General features: G+C 54.1%; 7 protein-coding genes across 7 annotated transcripts; 5 read left to right on the plus strand and 2 right to left on the minus strand.

Moving 5' to 3' along the window:
* Nucleotides 1-951: 951 nt before the first annotated feature.
* VTJ04DRAFT_850 (uncharacterized protein) lies at nt 952-1,503 on the plus strand (the record flags this gene model as incomplete). The annotated part of the gene is made up of 2 exons (XM_069366944.1): nt 952-1,293; nt 1,360-1,503. The coding sequence occupies 2 exons, from the start codon at nt 952-954 to the stop codon at nt 1,501-1,503; spliced, it is 486 nt and encodes a 161-aa protein (XP_069223459.1).
* Nucleotides 1,504-2,368: 865 nt separating this feature from the next.
* VTJ04DRAFT_851 (uncharacterized protein) lies at nt 2,369-5,461 on the plus strand (the record flags this gene model as incomplete). The annotated part of the gene is made up of 2 exons (XM_069366955.1): nt 2,369-2,472; nt 2,527-5,461. The coding sequence occupies 2 exons, from the start codon at nt 2,369-2,371 to the stop codon at nt 5,459-5,461; spliced, it is 3,039 nt and encodes a 1,012-aa protein (XP_069223460.1).
* Nucleotides 5,462-5,707: 246 nt separating this feature from the next.
* On the minus strand, nt 5,708-6,667 carry VTJ04DRAFT_852 (uncharacterized protein; the record flags this gene model as incomplete). Its single annotated transcript, XM_069366966.1, has 3 exons — nt 5,708-6,126; nt 6,211-6,310; nt 6,488-6,667. 3 exons carry the CDS (start codon nt 6,665-6,667, stop codon nt 5,708-5,710), a joined length of 699 nt encoding a protein of 232 aa, XP_069223461.1.
* Nucleotides 6,668-7,799: 1,132 nt separating this feature from the next.
* Nucleotides 7,800-9,425, plus strand: VTJ04DRAFT_853 (uncharacterized protein; the record flags this gene model as incomplete). Its single annotated transcript, XM_069366977.1, has 1 exon — nt 7,800-9,425. The coding sequence occupies one exon, from the start codon at nt 7,800-7,802 to the stop codon at nt 9,423-9,425; it is 1,626 nt and encodes a 541-aa protein (XP_069223462.1).
* Nucleotides 9,426-9,534: 109 nt separating this feature from the next.
* Nucleotides 9,535-11,721, minus strand: VTJ04DRAFT_854 (uncharacterized protein; the record flags this gene model as incomplete). The annotated part of the gene is made up of 4 exons (XM_069366988.1): nt 9,535-9,570; nt 9,691-10,167; nt 10,265-11,479; nt 11,563-11,721. 4 exons carry the CDS (start codon nt 11,719-11,721, stop codon nt 9,535-9,537), a joined length of 1,887 nt encoding a protein of 628 aa, XP_069223463.1.
* Nucleotides 11,722-13,598: 1,877 nt separating this feature from the next.
* VTJ04DRAFT_855 (uncharacterized protein) lies at nt 13,599-16,120 on the plus strand (the record flags this gene model as incomplete). The annotated part of the gene is made up of 7 exons (XM_069366999.1): nt 13,599-13,718; nt 13,858-14,545; nt 14,604-14,678; nt 14,728-14,854; nt 14,911-15,144; nt 15,255-15,482; nt 15,541-16,120. 7 exons carry the CDS (start codon nt 13,599-13,601, stop codon nt 16,118-16,120), a joined length of 2,052 nt encoding a protein of 683 aa, XP_069223464.1.
* A 412-nt stretch (nt 16,121-16,532) lies between these two features.
* On the plus strand, nt 16,533-17,798 carry VTJ04DRAFT_856 (uncharacterized protein; the record flags this gene model as incomplete). Its single annotated transcript, XM_069367010.1, has 1 exon — nt 16,533-17,798. The coding sequence occupies one exon, from the start codon at nt 16,533-16,535 to the stop codon at nt 17,796-17,798; it is 1,266 nt and encodes a 421-aa protein (XP_069223465.1).
* Between the last annotated feature and the right edge of the window lie 571 nt (nt 17,799-18,369).

Below are 18,369 nucleotides of genomic sequence, written 5' to 3' on the forward strand. Positions count from 1 at the left end.
CGGGAAGCTGAGCTACTCGGACAACTGTCTCACGTAAGTAAGCCCTATTTTCTTTTTTCTTTCCTTCTTTTTTCTTTTCTTTCTTTTCTTTTCTTTTTCTTTTCTTTTCTTTTTCTTTTTCTTTTTTCTTTTCTTTTCGTTTTTTCGTTTTTTCTTTTTTTCAACTTTCTATGTCTTTTATTTTTTCCATTTCTTTTCTATTTTTTTTCTTTTTTTTCTTTTTTTCTTTTACCGCTGTACCAAAGCTCGGTTTTGCTTTGCTTTCATTCTCCGTCTTTCCGTTTTTACTAAGTATTCCTTGTCTGTCTTTCTCGTTTTCTAGTTGCCCGTTCTGTTCATATTCTTTCTTGTTTTATTTGCTATCATTCATATCACTGTTTGCGTTCTTGTTTGTTCATCAAAAATTCACCCTTCCTTTTTGCTTAAAGAGCTCCGGCATTAACGACGATTGTCCAGGAACATATTGTGAGACTTTACGAAATCTTCCAACGTCCAAACGGCCAGGTCGAACTTCACCTCGAAGTTGTGCTCGGCGGCACGCTGGCGCCGAAGCTCCCCCTTTCGTTCCCGCAGAGCCTCAACGTGATCCGCCAGTGCCTCTCGGCGCTGGCCTACCTCCACGGACAGTCGCCGCCAATCGCTCACCGCGATATCAAGCCTGAGAACATACTTGTGAATGACACACCCTCAGGCATTCACATCAAGCTTGCGGACTTCGGACTCTCGCGTGAAGCTCGCGACCTCAAGACCCTTTGCGGCACGCCAACCTACCTGGCGCCGGAACTGTGGGCGAGCCTCAGCCAAGACGGACCATCCACCGTCGGCTACTCGCCAGCCGTGGATCTTTGGTCACTTGGCGTGGTGGCCGCTCAGTGTGTGAACGAGCTGCCACCCCGCGGTGATGGCCCTGGTCCCGCTTGGTGTGAGAGACTCGTGAGACATCTCCGCGCCATGATCAAACGATCTCGGCGCAGCGAGTTTTACACCTTGCTCTCCCGCCGCATGGTCCTCCTGGATCCAACGGCCCGTGCGACTGCCCGGGAATGCCACGACCAAGTGGTGGAACTTCAAGAGCGGGCTTTTCAGCGTGAGCTGTACGCGGGTTTGGCAATCGGTGACGATGACGACGACATACCCCTTACGGATGTCGAGGAGGTTGAGGATGAAGATGGGTGGGAGTCTGAGAATGATTCAGGCGCCCCGACTCCCAGGGCGGCGCGATCAGTAGCAGAGGATGTTGAGGCTATTGAGGATGAAGATGAGGAGGAGGAGGAGGAGGAGGAGGAGGGAGGGGTCAGAGACCAATTCAGGCACCTTGACTCCTAGGGAAGCGCGATCGATAGCTGAAGCGTTGCGCAGGTCTCGGCCCCCCACCATCTCGCCATCCACGTGCTGGCGTTCGGGATGCAAGAGCTGGAAGATCTGCTGTTCCGTGTTCCGCTGTCACTGACACCACGCGACGCACCAGACGGTCGACTGCAAGAGCAGTCGACTCTTACTTAAATTTCTACATCCCGCAACCTCCAGAAAACGACAGCGAAGACCACCGCCGGGGCGCAGAAAGCGGGTATTACGCGGATAACTGGTTGAGAGACCCATTGTATGTGGGCTATTCGGTGGCGGCAATGATGCGGGAAGAGGACTCCAGCTTCGACTCGGATTCGAAAATGACTGAGTGCTCAGTTGATCCAGTCCAAGACGAGGAACCAAACACCGCACCGCCAGCCCATCTCGGCCAGGGCGAAGAGCCGTCAGTGTCGTTTAATAACGACCGGCTTCGCAATGACGATTGATACACCTGATACGGACCGCGATCTAACATCCGTTGACTGGCGTCTAGCTCAAGAGCATCAAGGACTGGGAGGGAGTGTAGAACCTTGGGGACTAGAGAATGGGATGTTCCAAGAACTGGGAGTGCAGCCGGAAGACATGGAGACACAGAATTCTTCAGCGACGTATGTGGAAGGGCTGTATAGTAGCAAATTGGTTACTTGCGTCAAAAAATACCCAGGAATATGGCATTCATTAGATTTTGGTTATCAGTGTCACTTCCATACAATGAGTTGCATTTCGATCCGCTGCTGTTGTTTACATGGAAAGGGGAAGGGAGGCTGATGACGTCATTGGTCAAGGTCGCGCTGCGGTTGCTCAAGGGTTTGGGGTTGGAGACGCGCTTGCTGCCTGGAGCTGGGGCCAACCCGCAGGCAACAATGGCAACTCTTGCCTTTCCTAAACTTTCATGAAAGACGAAGAAATATAAAATTGGATTTTGTCCGTACCCGGGATTCTTTTGTTTTCGGCCTTCGTGACGATTGCACCCAGATCAATGCAGTTTGCAGACATTTGATCACATCCCACGGCCCCCACCATGTCGCGATCCAAACGCGCCAAGTCGCCCGACGTTGATGCAATTGAGGAAGATGAGAAGCAATATGGTAGTGGTCCACTGAGTCTCAGAGAGCTCGATGAGCTGTACGAAACCGACGCCCTCTCGCATCCATAATCACCACTAACTCAGTACCCTAGCTTTCCAAATCGACCCCGCAACCATTCCAAGACCCTGCCCTTCTCCGACTTATATCACACCCTTTTCAACCCACTTATTGAATGCAAGCCCACCACAGCGCGGCCGACTGGCCCTCGAGGCGCCCGTGGCCGTCCTGGTGGCGGCTCCAAGCTCTCATATCATGAGCAACGACGCCACATCATCGAGCGTTTCATCGCTCGATGGCGTTCTGAGGTAGGACAAGACTTCTATCCGGCAATGCGGCTCATTCTTCCCGACAAGGACCGTGATAGAGGTGTCTACGGCCTGAAGGAAAACAGCATCGGGAAGCTGCTCGTGAAGGTCATGAAGATCGATAAGAACTCCCCTGATGGCTACGCTCTGATGCACTGGAAACTGCCTGGCACCGGCACTGGCACCGATCGGGGGCCAGGGGCATCTGCAAAAAGTGCCGGCGACTTTGCAGGCCGATGCTATGAGATTCTCAGCAAACGTCAGATGCGCACTGAGCCAGGCAACTTTACCATCGCTGATGTCAACGTCATGCTCGACCGGCTGACTGCGGCGAATGGTGAAGCGGAGCAGCTCCCCATCTTCGAGGAGTTCTACCAGGGCATGAATGCGGAGGAGCTCATGTGGCTGGTGAGAATCATCCTCAAAGAGATGAAAGTGGGAGCCACGGAACGAACCTTCTTGAACCTTTGGCACCCGGATGCCGAGGCTCTGTTCAGTGTCTCGTCGAGCTTGAGACGTGTTTGCTGGGAGCTGTACGACCCGGAGTTTCGCCTTGAACAGCAAGAAACGGGCATCACCCTCATGTCCTGTTTCCAACCACAGCTGGCTCAGTTTCAGATGACGAGCACATTTTCCAAGATGGTTTCATACTTGGGCGTGACAGAGGAGAACCCCGAGTTCTGGGTCGAGGAGAAATTGGATGGTGAACGTATGCAAATGCATCTGAAGGAGGATAACAGCGTTCCGGGTGGGTTTAAGTTCGCTTTCTGGTCACGGAAGGCAAAGGACTACACTTACCTCTACGGGAATGGACTGGAGGACGAGAACTCGGCCCTCACGCGTCACTTGAAAAACGCGTTTGATCCGGGAGTGCGCAACTTGATCCTCGACGGCGAGATGATCACATGGGACCCGGAGGTCGATAAAATTATGCCGTTCGGAACGCTCAAGACAGCTGCTCTCGAACAGCAAAAGAACCCGTTCAACTCAGGCCCTCGCCCTCTTTATCGAGTCTTCGACATCCTTCTGCTTAACGACAAGTCTCTGACCGATTACACCCTCGCGGACCGGCGTCGAGCGCTAGCCCGTGCAGTTAAGGATGTACCGCGCCGCCTTGAAATCCATCCCTACCTCGTGGCGACGTCTCCCGACGAGATCGAGCCTCGCTTGCGCGAGGTCGTGGCCGAGGCTTCCGAAGGTCTCGTGCTCAAGAACCCGCGTTCGCGATACCAGCTTAACAGCCGAAACAATGACTGGATCAAGGTCAAGCCCGAATACATGTCGGAATTTGGCGAGTCGATCGACTGTGTCGTAATAGGAGGGTATTTTGGGTCCGGTCGGCGCGGAGGCATGCTGTCAAGCTTTCTATGTGGGGTACGCGTCAGCGAGAACTTTGTCCGCTCCGGTGCCAACCCGGAGAAGTGCCTCTCCTTTTGCAAGGTTGGTGGCGGCTTCAAGGCCGAAGACTACCGTGAAATCCGTCACCACACCGAGGGCAAGTGGCACGACTGGGACCCCGCAAACCCTCCAACGGAGTTCATCGAGCTTGGTGGTGGCGAGCGCTTGCAGTACGAGCGACCGGATGTATGGATCCGCCCCAGCGAGTCCATCGTGATCTCCGTCAAAGCTGCGTCGTTTGCACCCTCGGACCAGTTCGCCATCGGATGGACTCTGCGCTTCCCCCGCTTCCGCCAGCTGCGCAAGGACAAAGCCTGGGATGCCGGACTGGATGTGGACGAATTCGAGGCCCTGCGCAACCGCGTCAAACAAGAGGAGAAGGAGCGCAAAGCCATGGAAATGGAGAACCGCCGTCGTCGGCCAACCAAACGGCAGAAGCGCGAGCTGGTGATCGCTGGCACAGCAAGTGAGGAAGCTGTCCAGGCCCCTGGGTTCCTCCCATCAGCCACGAAAGCCAGCAACCGCTTGTTTGAGGGCCTTGACTTCTGCGTCCTGTCAGAGGCGGTCCAGCCGCGCAAGATGAGCAAGCCAGACCTGGAGAAGCTTCTCAAGGAACATGGCGGCCGCATCCATCAGGCGGTCGACAAGGGATCCAGCATGATCATTCTTGCTGATAAAAACGTGATCAAGGTCGCCAGTTTGAAGAAATCTGGAGACGCCGATGTGATACGTCCCAAGTGGGTGTTTGACTGCCTCCAGCAAGACAACGGCAACGGGTTTCTGTTGCCTTTTGAGGAGAGTCATCTGCTATTCGCGACGGATGAGATGAGGGAGGCTGCCCAAGACAACACGGACGCGTACGGCGACAGTTACGGGCGGGATGTGGGGGTGGATGAGCTGCGTGAGATCCTCAATGGCATGGAGTTGTCTGAGGATAGGGCTCCGTTTGATGCTGATCAGTTCCTTGATCAGTTGGAGGAGCATGGGCACGATCTCGACAATCTCAGGAGCTTCCTGTTCCGCCGGTGCCGGGTGTACTTTGCTTTGGCTGAGGGGGTGCCGGAGTCCAAATCCCTGAGGCTGAAGACCCTTGTTCGGTTTGGCAATGGGAGGGTTGTGGATGATCTGGATGACCGGAAAATCACACATGTGGTCGTTGTTGGCAGTGATTGGACGACAGCGTCAGAGAAGGTTACGGCAGCTGACGTGAGGTATCAGGTCTCGCGACGGAAAGCCGTGCCGCGCATTGTGTCTGCGCGGTGGGTTGAGGATTGTTGGGCAGAGGGAACCCTGGTGGACGAGGAAGAGTATGCGCCTAGCTGATGGGCTGCGGAGTGGCATGTTCATCAAAAGACAGAAGATGCCCATGACTCTGATACGTTACTCACCAAGCGTATTAATATCATGATGAAATGAGGAGTTCCTCTGAGGACAATTGAATCACGAAGCATGATCACAAGTTCGTCCACGAGCTGCCATCGTAAACCGCCAAGCAGTCTATTTTGTGACTTCCCTCTACCACAAAAACTACTTCCCGGGCCAACACCCGGAAAGAAGAAGACATTACAATTATTTACCAATGGTCAAGAACAACCTATCACCAACGTCACCCAAGCCAGGCTTAAGCATCCCACGGTCCGTCAACTCGGGATCAATACCCGCAAGCCAGATCTCGGTGCCCTCGGGCCACACCTCGGCAGCAGCGCGGACTCCAGGGACAGCACCCAACACCGAGAGCACGATGACTCGCTGAGCACCCCACTCACGCAGCGTCTGGACGGCAGCGGCGCAGGTACCACCCGTGGCGATGACGGGGTCGAGCACGATGGCGAGGCGGGAGGCAGCTCCGGAGTGGTCGATACCTGCGCCAGACCCGGCGGCGTGGTTGGGCAGGTTGTTGTAGTACTCGACGGGGCTGAGGGTGGTGGGCTCGCGGAAGAGACCGAGGTGGTGGATGGGGACGGGCTGGGGGAGGATGGTTTGGACGGCTAGAGAGAGTATGTATGTTAGCGGTGGTTGGACTCGAAGATAGGCTGACACAACTAGATAAGGGAGGTAGGTAGGGATCATACCATCAACCATGCCCAGGCCGGAGCGGAGGATGGGTACAAGAGAGATCGTCTCTGGGGAAAGCTGCTCGGAGGTGAACTCGTAACCCAGTGGCGTAACATCCTGTGTGGCGATGTTAGCTTACACAGATATGCTTCCATTGACACGTGTGTGGCGGCTCCCTAAGGCGAGAGACATGACACGAGCTGAGACGGCAGCAAGATGGGATGGTCCGCTGGGCGCTCGGGAGGCGAAAGGTGTCACGGAGAGCAAACGGATGGATGTTACGGGTTCACCAACCTTTGGGCCAGGTGAACTGGTTAAAGTCTTAGCTAGGGCTGCGGTGCCCAAGATCAAAGAAATTTCGTGAACCAAGGCCTTGACGTCTCGCGGAGATGTGCTCTTGGACCGAAGCTGACTGAGCTTGACCTTCAGGCACGGGTGTTGCGAGACGTGGACGTTGGACGGGAGGTCTGACATGGTGACTGACGCAGTGTGGCGATTACGGGAGATTGGGAGATATGGTTGATCAGGCAAGGCAAATGGCTGCGTACGAACACAGATGGGGCAGGATGGAGGAACGGAGAGGAATACAGAGTGAAATTGGCAGCCAGGAAAGAGATCAAGGAGGCGATGGTAGGTAGAAAAAGGGCCAGCAGCAGCAGCAACTCTACACCGCGGGTTCAGGTGCTGGCCGTTGGGGTTCGGCGTTGTCCGGCCGCTCAGGAACAACAAAGCAACCCGCTAACGTCATACAAATGCCGTGTGCCAGACATTGATTCGTTCGGGGACCTTGCAGTTGGGCCTTGGCTGGACACGACACTGGGACATGAGGCCCCGGCCCCCGAGACACGGGACTGGACATTGACATTGAGGGATTCCTCCATGTCTTCTAGGTTTCCATGGAAGGGTCCAGAGCTTAGCTACCCTATTGACTGGTACAACGAAAGAGGCAACGAATCGGGTCGACGCCCGGGGAAGTACAAATACCTGCATCTCCAGCCAGGCAGTGTCACGTTCGGGAAGCGGACCCTCCTCAAAGCAACGGAGGGTAATCCCAGACCGGAGAGTGGCAGCTGTGGCGTTCCGCGCCTGGCTGAGCTCAAGCAATTCGGGCTCTGAAAGGTGCCGCGTGACAGCTTCAAGTGAACATGAGTGACGGTGAGCGCCTGCGGGGCTGACCGCATCGATCCCAAAGCCGGGTCCACCTGCTCCACCTGACATCCCGATAAGCGGCGCGATAAGCGAACCCCTGCCGCTCCGGTCTGGGCACGGCCGGCCAAGTCTGGATCCACTCGGAACCCGGCCTGAGAGTGGGTCCGGCGATCTGCTTCTCCAACGGCTTGTGGTTATTCTAATCATCACTCATCCCTGACAGCTAGATTTCATCTCACTCTTCTCGAGGTGCGCGAATAAGCCATGAGCAGATGATGAGATGAATAGATGCTCTGAGATACCCGAGTTTGCCGCTCGCTTATTTACCATGCTTTCTGGCAACAATGACTCTTTCGCACAAAGACGGCCAAGTACTAGGAGGACATGAAAGGATTGATCACCATTCGACATCACTAAGCCATCACGCATAGTCCAGAGGAGTGTGGCTTTTTGTACAATGGCCGATGAGACTCGATCCGCGGGGCGGGAGAGTAAGCCGCAGGACAATCCGGGCTGGATAGACCCCCTCCACGCTCATCCAGTCTCATACGACGCGCCTTCATCCTTTAGCAACATCAACGACAACCTCCCACCCATTCCAAACCGAGAAGAGTCCATCAGCCCCTTGCAGAGCCTTGCAGAACAATCCAACGCAGCTCCAGACCAATCCTCATATCAGACAGCGGCCGGAGAGCCACCCACTGAGCCACAGGCACCGAAAGAAGAACAAAGGGAGTTACAAGACAGACGCGGCTCACGCGCTCGTTCGTTTTCAATATCATCTATCGACTACAATGCTCCACAATCCTTCTCAAACATCGATGATAATCTCCCACCCATCCAGTCCATCGCTGAGGAGCCTCCCGCGCCGCTGGAGCTCCTGGCCGCGGAAGCCCAAGCCCAAGAGCTAGAATCCGATAAGGAGCAGGAGCCACCGCTTCCTCCACGACAGCGACGCCGACGCTTACATCGTCCCGACGTCTCGCGGGTGGTGACAGAACTCTACACGATATCATACCTCATGTTCTTCTCCATCCTCGGAACCCTCGCACGGCTCGGCTTACAGGCCCTGACAGCCTATCCTGACACCCCCATCAACTTCCACTCCATCTGGCCCAACTTCGCTGGCAGCGTCGTCATCGGCTTCCTTGCCGAGGACTGCAACCTATTTTGCGACGGCGCTGGGCAGGCACCACGCCACCCAAAGAAAGACGAAGAAACGCAAACTAATGCAGTCAACAATGGAAATAACAGCTCCTCCAACGGCAATGCCGCTTCAGTGACCCCATCCCCTCAGGCCGCTGCAGCGCTCAAGAAGACAATACCGCTGTACATCGGCCTCGCCACAGGCTTCTGTGGTTCCTTCACGTCGTTTTCCGCTTTCATGCGCGACACATTTCTGGCCGTGTCCAACAGTCTTCCTTCTGGCGGATGGCCCAGCAACGATCGAAACGGGGGCTACTCCTTTCTCGCACTCATCGCCGTTCCGGTCATCACCGTCAGCCTTTCCTTGTCCGGACTCTTCTTGGGGGCGCATATCGCCATCGGTCTGCGGCCGTGGATCCCTTCCATCCCGCGCCTACTGGGCGTCTTTCTCGACCGCACTGTTGTGATTTTCGGCTGGGGTTGTTGGCTCGGTGCCGTTTTCTTGACGATCTTCCCTCCGAATGGCCACTCTAACTGGCGTGGCAAGGTGACGTTCGCTCTGATCTTCGCACCGTTGGGGTGCCTGGCGCGTTTCTATGCCAGTCTGAAGCTCAATCGGCGGGTGGCCACGTTTCCACTGGGTACGTTTGTCGTCAACATCGTCGGGACCGGAGTGCTCGCGATGGCATGGGATTTGGCACATTCGAGGGTCGGATTTGGAAATGTGGTCGGCTGTCAAGTGTTGTCGGGCATCGAAGATGGGTTTTGCGGGTGCCTCACCACGGTATCGACCTGGGCCAGCGAGCTTGCTTCTCTGAGGAGGAGACATGCCTACCGCTATGGAGGTGCGAGCATACTGGTTGGGTTTGCAGTCATGGTGGCGGTCATGGGAGGTCTGAGGTGGAGTGGCGAGTTTCAACCGGGAGCTTGCCGGTAGAACAAATATTCGACAGTTTCCTTGAAGGACTCAAACATGAAGAAGCTCTACAGTCGGATCGTGCAAGGACTGTTATACACGTACTCAAACATAGTAGTTGTACACCACATCAATGCTGGTTGTTGAGTCCATGGGGGTTCGCGGGCTGCTACCATTGTACAACTGTCAGCTTATGGACAAACAAAAGATGTGAGACAACGAAGAGGTAGATGAGGGGGGGAGGAAAGGTAGTCAGTAGGAGCAAGAACAAAGAAGGATTAAATACCTGGTGGGTGAAAGCGCCCGGCATTCTACCCTGCCGACGAGAAGGGCCCGTGGACATTGCATGGACGGCAGGCCGTTGGAGAGGAATGTTCGCAGCTGTCGTTGGCTGAACAGGCGACGGCATCATCTGAGCCTCGGGCATTCGAGTTGCCTGGCGATACATCGGGTTCTGGACTGAGAGATACGTCGGGTTCTGTTGAACTGGCCGCTGCAGCTGCATCAAAGGACGATGAGGTGCTTGCTGCACGTTGAACACAGCAGGGGTGCGTTGTTGATACTGCGCCCGAGCGCAACGCCTCAGGTATTCCTGCACATCGGCCAGTCTCTGTTTCTCAACAGAACGGGGGTCAGAGGATGTATCACCACTCAGGAGGTCCTGGATTGAAATGCGTGTCCGCTTCGGCGGCGGCGGCTGGTTGGGCGGCGAGAGATGCTGGGACTGTGGGAGCACCCTTGGCGCAGCGTCTGGACCTGAAATCTGGTCAAGTTGTTAGCGTGACTCGCCATGAAAGGAGCGCGAGAGTTCCTTCTAAATGAACCGCAAGTCAAATAGGCAGAGTTGAGCTAATACTCACAGTATAGGGCCCGACAGGGCGAAAAGTAGACACATTCGGATAACCCCGAAGGAGGTCATATCGGTTCTGCTCGTGTAGAGTGAGCTGAGGACCTTCATGCTGTCGATTTGCCCGGGCCTGGTTCTTCCCATAAGTAGAAAGCCAGTACGCGTGTGCCGCAATGTCCATCTGACGTGGCTGCTCTTGGGGGGGACCGGATTGGACTGGAGATTGCTGTTGTGCAGTTTCTTGAGATGCACCGGGTCGACGGCCCTTCTTGATCAGTTCTTGGTCGGCCTTGTCCTCGGGATGATCTTGCCGCACGCGCCTGCGATGAGCTGTCGGCCGGCCAAACTCTGGGCTCTGTAAAAGCTCCGCAAACCGTTTCACGGCAACCAGGGTTTGACCGGGCTGAGTTGACATATCAGGTTCCGCGACAGGTGCCGCGGATTGGAGCGGCCGAGATGAGATATCGGGTTCCGTGACCGGTGCAGGGGTTATTATGACGGCTGGGAGTTCGACATGTTTCATCTTGGACAACCAAGCGTCCTCGTCATCGTTCCTGCCGATGTTCAAGGAGTGCTGCACGTTGGGCTCTGAAGAATCGTCTTCCTCAGGCATCCTTTTAACTTCCAAGCCGAGTGCTCCAAAGGATCCAACCATAATGCCCTTGTCGTTTGCCTGGCCTTTTGCTTTGAGATCGGCAGGTGGGTTAACTGGATCCCCATGTGATGACCGGATCTGTTGAGCTCGTTTCTCGTTTTTGAGAGCCCGCTTCCTGGCATTGTCGGTTCTGTCACGACAGAAGGCGCTTTGAAAGTCTCTGACATCGGGGGACACTCGAGCCTTGTCCAAATTCACCGTAAGGTGCCCGTTCTGCTTCGTGACGAGGAGGGGAATCTTTAGCTCAACAGGTCGCACCACCAATGCGCCAGAATCGCTAACCCGAGACACGACCTTGATCTCCAAGGTGTTGAAGTCATCCCGGGAAATATTGACTGAGAGTTCCCATGAAGAGGGTCCCTGAAGCTTGCCAAGACCTCCGTCGTTCGCGGTGAGGAGGTAGACGTCATAGTAACCCAGGTATGTGAGGTCTGTTGGCCGCCCATCATCATCGACGTTGTCCTTGGTCTCTCCTTCGTGGAAGAAGTGGACGAAAAAGTTCGAATTGATTCTGAGGGAAAGCTCAACAGACTCGCCCTCTTCAACTTTAATGTTGTAGGTCTTGGACCCGTTCTAATGCTGAAGTTAGCTCTGACCCAGAGACATTGGGACAACCAAATAAAAATTCCGGTGACTTAAGTAGTAACAATACTTACCTGCGACAGGACAACGCAGGGCTCCTCGTCTGAATTATTAGGGCGTTCGGGTTTCTTCTGGATGAAAAATGCATTATTGAGGTTCAGAAAGTCCCAGAGGTTGTAGGTCTGGGGGCCTGACACCCGGTCTCTACACCGTAACCCCGCACTAGAGGCCATGATGTCAACGACAGAGGCTGGCCAGGTGCGGTGTTACAAGGGAGGCCGAGTGTCAATGGGTAAGGTAAATCTTGAACTCCTGACTGAGTGGAGACAAGAGAAAGAAGAGTGGAAGAATCGGTGAGGGATGGAACAAATACAGAAGATAATTGATGGGAATAGCCACCAATTCTCCAAACACACATTGGGGATGTTTTGCTGAGGATGTCCTGTGATGTGGAGATGGTCGGGGAAAAAGAAGAAAAAGAAGTGGAGGGGTAGAAAAAAGTAGACACAAAAGACGCGCCGGCGGTAGTGAAGGGGAAGAAAGTAAAAGTTTGAGTTTTCCTCTACGCGTCACGACGCGCCCCAACCCACAACAGGGAAAACAAAACAACGAGCACCAGAGCGGGAAAGAACCTTTGATCCAGAGTTCAAGGTTGGGTCCTCCCCACGCTCCTGCCACAAATGGGCGTGGCCGATAATTGCCCCTCCTAACTTCGGGCAGTTGCAGAACATCGGCGTTTAGGTCCTCATAAAGTTTTCCAAACCATTGATTTGTTATTAGATACCTTATCTTAGGCAGATATCGTTTGTTCATTTCTTTCGTTGAAGCCCTGGTGTTTACGCTGCCGTTCATCTTTCTCGTCGATCTTGTTTTGTATGGCACTGGTCAAAGTGTAGTCCTTACTACTGCTTCTGCTCGCTCTCTACCTGACTTTTGTCACACCATTCCTTTTCATTCTTGTCCTGATCACCAATCTTGTTTTCGTTCGTATCTTTTTGCTGATTTGTTGTGCATGATCCTATCCTCATCCATTCAAACCCATGGATGTCCCACGGATGTTTGTTTCGAAGGAATTCGATGCCCAATCTACAGCCTATGCAAGAGAAAGCATGTCGAAATTTACCTGCTGCTAAGATCCTTGTGATCATTGATTGTGATTTGTGTGAAATAGGGTTTCTCACAGTTGGTGTTCAAGTTTTGTTTACCCCCTGAAAATCTCCGAGGCAACCATCTGGTCGAGTGCCCCCATATGACCAGTGTGATTTTTGACTGTATAACGGCTTCAATTTGATATTCACTGCAGTTAATCTCATTCCTTTCTCCAATTATCCATTTTCCCTGGCATTAGAACGATGGTACAGGGAGGAGGTTCTGAGCTGTCTTAATGATGGGCTGGGAGACGAAGTTGTTTGCATCCCAACACCCATCACGACATGCATGCTTGGCGAAGCTCAATTGGACGTTAACTGACCATGTTCGGTGGTTGTAAATTCCTTTACATTACATCTACTCCGTACTGTCCTCGTCGGGTACACTCCACTGGTCAGACGGGAGGAAGTTAGGTAAAGATTGCAGTCCTTTGATGAAGTACGGATACTGGGTTCCTGGTTGTTAATGGGCAGCATAATCAAACTCGGGAGCAGTTCATCTGCTGAGGTCCTTGATTACCTAATAATGCATGCGTGGAGCGGGGATCCAGTCCCAATGGTCTCGGGACTGCCCGACGAACACGGATCCCGACCTTGTGGCAATTCAGATATGTGCCACAACAGTAGGTACCTGAACCATGGGGACGGGTTTGCCGATGACATGAAACAGAGAAGAACTGGAATGCAGCCTCGCCACTTCCCATCTTGTGTCACATGACAATCTCACACAGAACCCTAACCCGTTCAGCGGCAAACACACTTTCCAGCATTCCAGAGTTCGTGACTCAAAACCCCACCTTCCCCAAATTCCAGTGGGGACTTGCCCTGAAGATTCAAGGGACAGAGCCCCTCCATTCTCACCTTCAACCCGAGAATCTCTCACTCATCACTCTCTCCCTCCGCGACTCAACACTCACTCAACAACAAAACAGTCCGCGATTCGCAATCCGCGGTCATTCAGGATGGGTTCTACTCGGTCGCCGACACTGCCCACCCCGGGCAAGGAGAACATCCTCGTCACCAGCGCCCTGCCTTATGTTAACAACGTCCCGCATCTTGGCAACATTATTGGCAGTGTTCTGGTAAGTATGACTCCACGATCCGCGACTCTCATCTCATGACCCCCGCGCAGCACACCCTTCTTCTATCCAGCCCACGTCGCGGAGACCTACCGTAAGACAGGACAAAAAAAAGTACCCCGTCACTGACACCCACTCATAGTCGGCCGACGTCTTCGCACGCTTTTGCAAGGCGAGGGGCCTCCCCACTGTCTACATTTGCGGCTCAGATGAGTACGGCACCGCGACCGAGACAAAAGCGCTGTCGGAGGGTGTGGACCCGGCGACTCTGTGCGCCAAGTATCACGCAATCCACAAGGACATCTACGACTGGTTCCGCATTGAGTTCGATGTCTTTGGACGCACTCCTACTGAGGAGCACACTGCCATTGTCCAGGACATCTTCACCCGCCTGTGGAACAATGGCTTTATTGAGCAGCGCGAGACCACTCAGGCCTACTGCCCAACTCACGACTCCTTCCTGGCGGATCGCTATGTTGAGGGCGAATGCAGCTTGTGCCATGACAAGGGCGCTCGCGGCGACCAATGCGACGCCTGCGGAAACCTTCTTGATCCCCTCGAACCCGACAAGGACGCCTCGGGCAACCAGGAGACGAAGGCCACTGGATGGCTGATCAACCCCCGTTGCAAGCTTGACGGCACCACCCCTGAGAGGCGCAAGACCAAGCACCTCTACCTCCGCCTGGATGCTCTGCAGGATGAGATCAAGCAGTGGCTTGAGACTGCTGAGAAGGGCTGGAGTGCCAATTGCGTCGCTATTACACACTCGTGGTTAGACCAGGGCCTGAAGCCCCGCGGCATCACCAGAGATCTCAAATGGGGTGTTCCAAGTATGTTACTCCTCTTGCATCCTTAGAGTCGTCAGCATTCTAACAACCTGACCTACAGTTCCCAAGGGTCTTGATGGCCTGAATGATGAAGACTATGCGAAGAAGGTCTTCTACGTTTGGTTCGATGCTTGCGGTATGTTGTGAACAACCTTTGTTGTGGAGAATGTTGCTAACCCATTCAGTCGGCTATCCCTCGATCACCAAGACCTATACGGACCCTGGCAACCCAAGCGGTACCAACTGGGAGAAGTGGTGGAAGAATCCAGAGGAGGTGTCCCTCTACCAGTTCATGGGCAAAGACAACGTCCCGTGAGTATCCGCGGCCTCTCCTGCTCTGATAAAGCCCCTGCTCATGGTGTCTCCAGCTTCCATACCATCATCTTCCCCGCTTCTCAACTTGGCACCAGGCAAAATTGGACCAAGGTCAAGCACCTGTCCACAACCGAATACCTCAACTATGAGGGCGGCAAGTTCAGCAAGTCCAAGGGCATTGGTGTCTTTGGCAACAACGCCCGTGATACCGGTATTGATGCCGACATTTGGCGGTACTACCTCCTCTCGAGGCGCCCCGAGACCAGTGACTCAGAGTTCAAATGGGAGTAAGTGTCTCCGATTTCGTTTTTCTTCGCCCGTTGCTCCTTGTTGTTTTCATTGTCCCATCTTTTATGGCGGTTCTTCGTAAATGCCACCAGCTTACACTATCCGTCAGGGAGTTTGTCGATGCCAACAACAACGACCTGCTCAAGAACCTGGGCAACCTTTGCCAGAGAGTTGTCAAGTTCTGCCAGGCGAAACTGGACGGCGTGGTGCCGGAGTACGATATCACCAAGTTCCCTGCTCTCCAGCAGCACAAGGATGAGGTGAACAAGCACCTTCAGGAGTACATCAATGACATGAAGAATGTCAAGCTGAGGGCAGGCCTGGCGGACGTCATGAGGTATGTTTACTTGCTCTGCTGGCCCAGGCAACGCATTCACTAACATGGTATTTCATAGCATCTCTGCGCTGGCAAACAAGCTCCTCCAAGACAACAAGCTCAGCAATCAGCTCCTTGCCGAGGAGCCTGAGCGGTGCCATGCCGTGATCGCCGTTACCCTGAACCACGTTCACCTCGTGGCGAACATTCTCTCACCTTACATGCCCGAGAAGTCCCAGTCTATCCTGCGGCAATTGGGACTCAAGGGCCCCGATGGAGAGGGAAGCAAAATCCCTGTGCACATTCCGGACACGTGGGAGCTGGATGCTCTCAAGCCTGGCCACGCCATTGGCACTCCCGAGCTGCTTTTCACCAACATTCCGGCGGCCAAGATTGAGGAGTGGCGTGACGCCTTTGGCGGCGAGGAGCTCCGTAAGGAGAAGGAGGCTGAAGCAGCCAAGGCGGCTGCAAGGAAGGCTGCAAGGGAAAAGGAGAAGGAGAAGAAGAAGGCTAAGAAGGCGGCGGCGGCTGCTGCGGCTGCTGCTCAGGGTGGCGCCGACGGTGAGCCGAAAACGACCACGCTGCCGATCCGGACCGCCAAACCTGTTGAGGCCTCAGCCGATGCGAGCCTGCCGGCTGAGCCTGCTCCCAAGGCGTAAGGTTGAAGGGAAAGATGATTGATAGAACGGTGGCATTTGCTCGGACATGTTAGACTTAGATGGGCTGGGACGAATGTTATGATAGCAAGGCTGCGCGAGCCCGGAATGAAATGGTGTGTTTTCTTTGAAAGTGTTTCTTCCAGAAATGCTGCGATTCCCTCGATCTGAATTTGTTGATCACAATCGCCGAGTGACTCAACGTCACGCCGTTGGATGCGTCACGGAGCTGCACCATTGTGCCCCGCCAAGCCTGCGATTTTGGGCATCCTCTGCGTTGAACCAGATTCAACATTTATTCAATATTTATTTTCATATCTAAGTCAACCCACTTCAGGCTTGCTCCTCCAGTACACTAACAACCTCATGAAACTGCAAAAATCATAAGAGTATCGTGTAGATCATTACATCAATCATGACCCCACCAACATTTGCCACACCATTACCACAGTCCCAACACTCGAATATCCTGGAGTGGCGCTTCCCCAAACCATACCAGCACCTCGTCCTGACGGGCCGCTCTCGCGCCGCATGGCACACCTCCTTCATCATCCCGCAGCTTGATCTATTGCTTGACGCCGGCCTGTGCGTCAACAATCTCCGACCTACTCACATCTTTTTGACGCACGGCCACAGCGACCATGTCCTGGTCATACCGTCGTTTACGAGGCGGGAGAACCGGCCCGATATTTACTGTCCCGAGGAGATGAAAAATGCCCTGGATGCGTATTTGAATGCGAATATCTGGTTGAACCAGGGCGGCGGGGCTTGGCCGCCTCAGGGTGAGGGGTCGGATGGCGAAGGAGACGATGACGATGAGGACGACGAGGGACAGGAAGAGAGTACAAAAAAGGAGGAGCAAAAACCACTTCCAGCACCTAATGAACCAAATCCAAGCGAAGCTCCTCCAGCTTCTTCCGAAGAAGCCACAACAACCTCCACCACCAATCCAATCCCCTCCCATCCCGCCAACCCAGCCTTCCCCTTCCCCCATCTCCGCCTAACCCACATCACCCACGGCCTCCGCGCCGGTGCCACCGTCCCGCTCGCGCGCCTCACGGGACCCCCGACCTGGACCGCCACGGCCTTCCGGTGCGACCACACCGTCCCGTGCCTGGGGTACGTATTTTCCGCGACGACGCCGAAGCTGCGGCCCGAGCTGCGCGGCCTGCCGCCGGCGGAGCTGAAGGCGTTTCGAGAGAAAATGCAAAAGGAGCAAGGGCCGTCGTTCTCGATGACGGTTCCCGTTTCGACGCCCGTGTTTGCGTTTCTCGGGGACACGACGGCTTCGGTGCTCGCTTCGGGGCCGGAGTGGTTGGGCGAGGCGCCGCCGCCTCGAGAGGAGGTTGGAGAGGAGGAGGAGGAGGGACAGGGAAACTCTGCTGAGGAGAATAAGGGTGGGAATAAGAAGATTAAGAAGAAAGAGGAAGAAACGGGGAGCAGCGGAGTTAAAGTGGTCATCACGGAGTGCAGCTTTCTGTACCCTGAACATCGCAAACAGGCGGCCAAGACCAAGCACACGTGTTGGCAGGACCTGGAGCCGGTGGTGAGGAAATGGTGGAAGACGACGTTTGTGCTGTGTCATTTCAGTCTCAGATACTCGGATGAGGATATCCGGAAGTTCTTTGCGGACAAGAAGGGGTTAGAGAATGTGGTGGTTTGGATAGGGGATAAGAGTTGAGGAGAGGGGGGATAATGCGATGGCCAAGAGATAGAGACAGAAAGAAATCATGGAATAGAGACTTGAGTGTATATAGTAACTGGCGCACGAAGGGCCTCTTCTGGTGTTCCAGTGAGCCCGACAAACAATTTTCGATCTGCATGGAGGCAATTGCATATGGGCATTTTGTCATCTCCATAAAGTTGCGCGAAGTTCCCAAGGCCAGTCACAGTCACCGAGCTCAGACGAAGACATATCAGTATACCAGGGTGTCTTCCGCATCGCCAGACTGAAGCAGATCCAATTGGCATGCGTAGGAATGATGCCTTAAGAACCGCTGAATTGCTTCTTGTTTTTTTATCTCTATCAACCTTCCCATGGCCAACCCGATGCCTTGACTTTTGTACAGTCACACCAGTAGATATCTAAGGAGTCAAGTCCTCCGCTTTGTGATATTCATCATGAACAACACCATCAACCCGCTCGAACGCCTCGCTGGATGACCAACCCAATAAAACAGAACATACCACATGAAGACCGACTAAAATGCAGAAACCCCGCCCACCGATCCATGAAAACCTGACATACATTC

Source organism: Mycothermus thermophilus (assembly GCF_041956435.1).
Source record: "Mycothermus thermophilus strain CBS 625.91 unplaced genomic scaffold VTJ04scaffold_1, whole genome shotgun sequence".
Taxonomy (NCBI): domain Eukaryota; kingdom Fungi; phylum Ascomycota; class Sordariomycetes; order Sordariales; family Chaetomiaceae; genus Mycothermus; species Mycothermus thermophilus.